We start from the raw sequence: 3,768 nt of genomic DNA, 5'->3' as shown, positions 1-3,768 counted from the left end.
TGTCGTGTGTGTGTGTGTGTGTGTGTGTGTGTGTGTGTGTGTGTGTGCGTGTGTGTGTGTGTGCGTGTGTGTCGTCGTGTTTCCATTTTGCAATTAAGTGGTTCTTAATATATCCTCGAAAGTTAAAATTTGGGGCGGAAATTGAATTAAGTTAGTGACCCACCTGATTGTTAGATATAACTTTGTCTTGCTTATGTTGCTGTAAGAGACTCTCTTAATTAAACAACAGGTCTATGAAGTTCCTTGTATGTCTTTTCACGTACGGATACACTCAACCTTACCTCCTATCTATACACGAAATGTGGATATTGAGCTCCTTTCTTCTTTGTGGGAAAGCGAATGCCCCCCATATCAAATCAAAATTTATCGTTACTTTACTTATAGTTCTACGCTCGAGTTCCATCTTCTAAGGCTGAGGGTGTGAATAGAAGTGGAACCAGATCGCTAACCGTGATGCAGACAAATGAGCCGTCCCCGCGCGTCATAAGCACTTCGACGTCTGGGTCACAAAACTCGGCTAAACTCTGTCTGCACATTCCACACGGTGAGATGAAGTCTTCGACATCACTGCGGGGTGATTGAGTTGAAAACAATATGAACAATAGCGCCAAGTACTTAAAATATGCGAAGAACACGTAGGTTTGACGTAGCACTAACAGTCGCAAATACCGTTATGATTGATAAACGAACATACTCATTCCAGCACATACGACCAGATTTATATGAACACTTTTCATTTTGTAACGTGATCAACGTACCTAGCAACAGCAATAGCTTTTGCCTTCAGGCAGCCGTCAGTCACCATCTTCACCAGGCAAGTTCTCTCGGCACAGATAGTCAGACCGTACGAGACATTCTCAACGTTTGCCCCGGAATAATACTTGCCATTTTTCGCTAATAGACAGGCGCCCACCCGGAAGTGGCTGTAAGGGGAGTATGATACATTTCGCGCTTCCTGCGCTCTCTCTACAAGTGTTTTAACAACCTTGGCATCGAGGGTAGTCTCTCGGCTAGGCTTGTCAGACATATTGTCGAATTATACTGTGTGTAAGGCTAATAGGTATGCCGCTTTTTGTTTGTAAATATTGGACTGTGATGTGGCTGTGTATCTAACATATATACAATCTGGCTTGATAGATTGTGCGAATACCAAACCAGGGCTCAGGAACCGAAAATCGACAAAATGAACGAACGGTTTGAAATTTGAATCCACTATAATGACGAATGTCTTGTAAATCAGCTGATAAATTAAATTTTTATCTTTATTAGGCAAAACCGTGGGACATAGGTTAAAATAAATTAAATTCTTATGACAAAATTACAAAAATCCTGGTAAAGCAGCCTAGTGACCAATCAAATGTTTAATTAATGAGTCAGATTCTGATAAAACTTTGTATATATAAAATGGCCCAATTGACAATTCCGTGGCTTGCAGACCCGCCTATGTGCTCTGAAACTCTCGTCAGTGAGTTCACTAAGTCGTCACTATTTACGTTTTTGATTTTTTTAGAAAATATTTTGATTTTTGACCCACGGCTGGCGAACTCACGCCCTCTCTGCCCTCGAGTCACGACAACTATTTACTTTACTACAGTTTAAAAATACATGCAGTACATTTGTTGTTGTTTTTTTGTAAAACAAAACAAACAAAATCGAAGCATTTTCTTTTCGTTTTTGCCTTTTTTTAGAACAAACCCCTAATAAAGAGCAGAACCCCTGTGCTCACTGACATTGCTGAGTTTAAGTCCCTTTTTTAAAGAGACTAAGACTTTAAAGTCTAAGGCTCTAAGGCAGCCTCTAAGGCAGCCGCTGGGCCTGGGCCCTGGGGCTGGGGCCTTGACTCTGAGTGAGACTGTGAGAGCGTCCATGACTTTAATCAATTCGTTAACTTAAACGTACTACGTTTGTACGTTTTCAAAATAGGTACGTATACATATTAGGTCTCGCTGCCAGAGAATAGTACTGAAACAGTGAATACGCTATATATTTTCATGTATTATCGTAAACTGTGGTACGTTTTTAGAAATACGTTAAGACCAAGAAATCTCACCGCTCCTCTACTCTTCTTTTCTTGTACATAGAAATATTCTCTCGATGGTACGTTCTCTCATATTATTATTTTTATTTAAAAAAATACTTTATTTAGAGAAATTTTTTTAGATACTTTTTTTTAAATAAATTAGATATGCATGCGTTTATTATGTACTCTCGTCGTCTCACGAGTCGCGACTCACTACACAACAGTCAGCAGCGCCATCTCACAACTGCCGAGTAAACAAAGTATGCAATAAAATGAAGAATAGCGGAACGAGGAGTCGAGGACTGAATAGCACTCGAGATTCGAGAACCTAGGGAGAACTGCTGGTGGCCTGCTGTTCGCGTCCTTTCGCAACAAGGAAGTACATCTATAGATGATTCCGACAAGCTGTACCGTCTCTTACTTTCGAGCAATTCAACTATATACTTCAGGATCTTTAATCGGGATTGTATTTATTTTGCCAGTCATGAGTTCCTCTTTTCATATCCAAATAAATTTGATCTGATACTGCTACTACGTTATTTTTTTCTAAAAAGAGTATCTAATTTTTGAATGCCTGGAACGGGTAAACTCATCTGACTATCCACATTTGTATCTCAATTGAGCTTCGCATGGTTGTAAAGCGCCATACATGTTTCTAACTATGCACATGGTTTGCATTACTACGCCAGCCCAGATTATTTCTGGATGCTTGGGGCACTAAGCTCTGTCGTGCCTACTTCGATGTACCGCTTAAAGTACACGCGTGACCCATACAGCAAAACACATGTGACGAAGTGACCGACCAAGTCTCTGATACTCAGAAGGTCACACATAACCATGCACCTGCACGCACGGGTGCATTCAGGCCAAAGTCGCAATAGAGCTAGAACAAAAGCTCAATAAACTGAATTGCGGAGAGATTGTACAGCCAGGCCTCTAGTGCGCTCTGATAGCGCGACATGCAAGGGTAAGTGTGAACAAAATCATTCCTTATTCTTGGCCAGGTATCCGCGAGTGAGACGGATGTCAGCCACTATTCTCAGGTGACACGAACGTACTTAGTGCAGAGATATCCCTCTGTATACACGTTCCGTTGTGTATGCCTCTATATGCATTCCTATGCATAGGCCAGACGCAACTATTTAGGTCTCAGCTGGTACCCTTTGTATTTTAGTTCGTATTCACGCGGTAGTGCATCACTCAGTTGTTTCGAACATTCGCGTGAGCTTTCTCGGGAAGTCATCAGGAGGTAGCTGTATTTCTGCAGATGCGTGTGTACGAAATAACAGCCGTAGTGGGCACACTTTTCTCATTGCTTCACCGATCTGGCGTTATTCGAAAGCGCATTAGCCTTCCTAGCACCCTCTGATTTCGTGACACTTTCCATGTACGAATGTGACGGAAATTTCTACACGTTCACAAACCATGTACAATGGCGGAATAAACAACGAATGCACGTAGTAAGGTAAAACCACTTGACATGAAGCAGCATATGGCTGCAACTAGAGCGTACGGGAAGCAAACACACTATATCTCACGCAAGACGACCGTGGCAATATTTATGATCGGAAGTACTTGATCGGGTTTGATTTTGACTCGTGCAACTAATTCGGAAGCATATACGCGGGACTGGACTTATACATACATTATATATATATATATATATATATATCATATATATATATATATATATATATATATATATATATATATATATATATATATATATATATATTATTTNTATNTAT

At 40.5% G+C, this 3,768-nt stretch overlaps 1 protein-coding gene across 1 annotated transcript; it reads right to left on the bottom strand.

Annotated features, from left to right (window-relative positions):
- Nucleotides 1-356: 356 nt before the first annotated feature.
- On the bottom strand, nucleotides 357-1,075 carry SARC_02971 (cytidine deaminase). The gene is made up of 2 exons (XM_014303257.1): nucleotides 759-1,075; nucleotides 357-567 (listed from the first exon to the last, which is right to left on the bottom strand). Exons 1-2 carry the CDS (start codon nucleotides 1,025-1,027, stop codon nucleotides 387-389), a joined length of 450 nt encoding a protein of 149 aa, XP_014158732.1. The 5' UTR covers nucleotides 1,028-1,075; the 3' UTR covers nucleotides 357-386.
- Nucleotides 1,076-3,768: the final 2,693 nt, after the last annotated feature.

This window comes from Sphaeroforma arctica, assembly GCF_001186125.1.
Source record: "Sphaeroforma arctica JP610 unplaced genomic scaffold supercont1.142, whole genome shotgun sequence".
In the NCBI taxonomy this organism is placed as follows: domain Eukaryota; class Ichthyosporea; order Ichthyophonida; genus Sphaeroforma; species Sphaeroforma arctica.
The sequence above is the reverse complement of the archived record's forward strand: the minus strand, read 5'-3'. Positions and strand labels throughout refer to the sequence as shown.

Coding starts and splice junctions, on each gene's coding strand:
- SARC_02971 (XM_014303257.1), bottom strand. CDS start 1,027: ATGTCTGACAAGCCTAGCCGAGAGACTACCCTCGATGCCAAGGTTGTT. Junction 568..758: donor AAAGCTATTGCTGTTGCTAG/GTACGTTGATCA, acceptor ATCACCCCGCAG/TGATGTCGAAGACTTCATCT.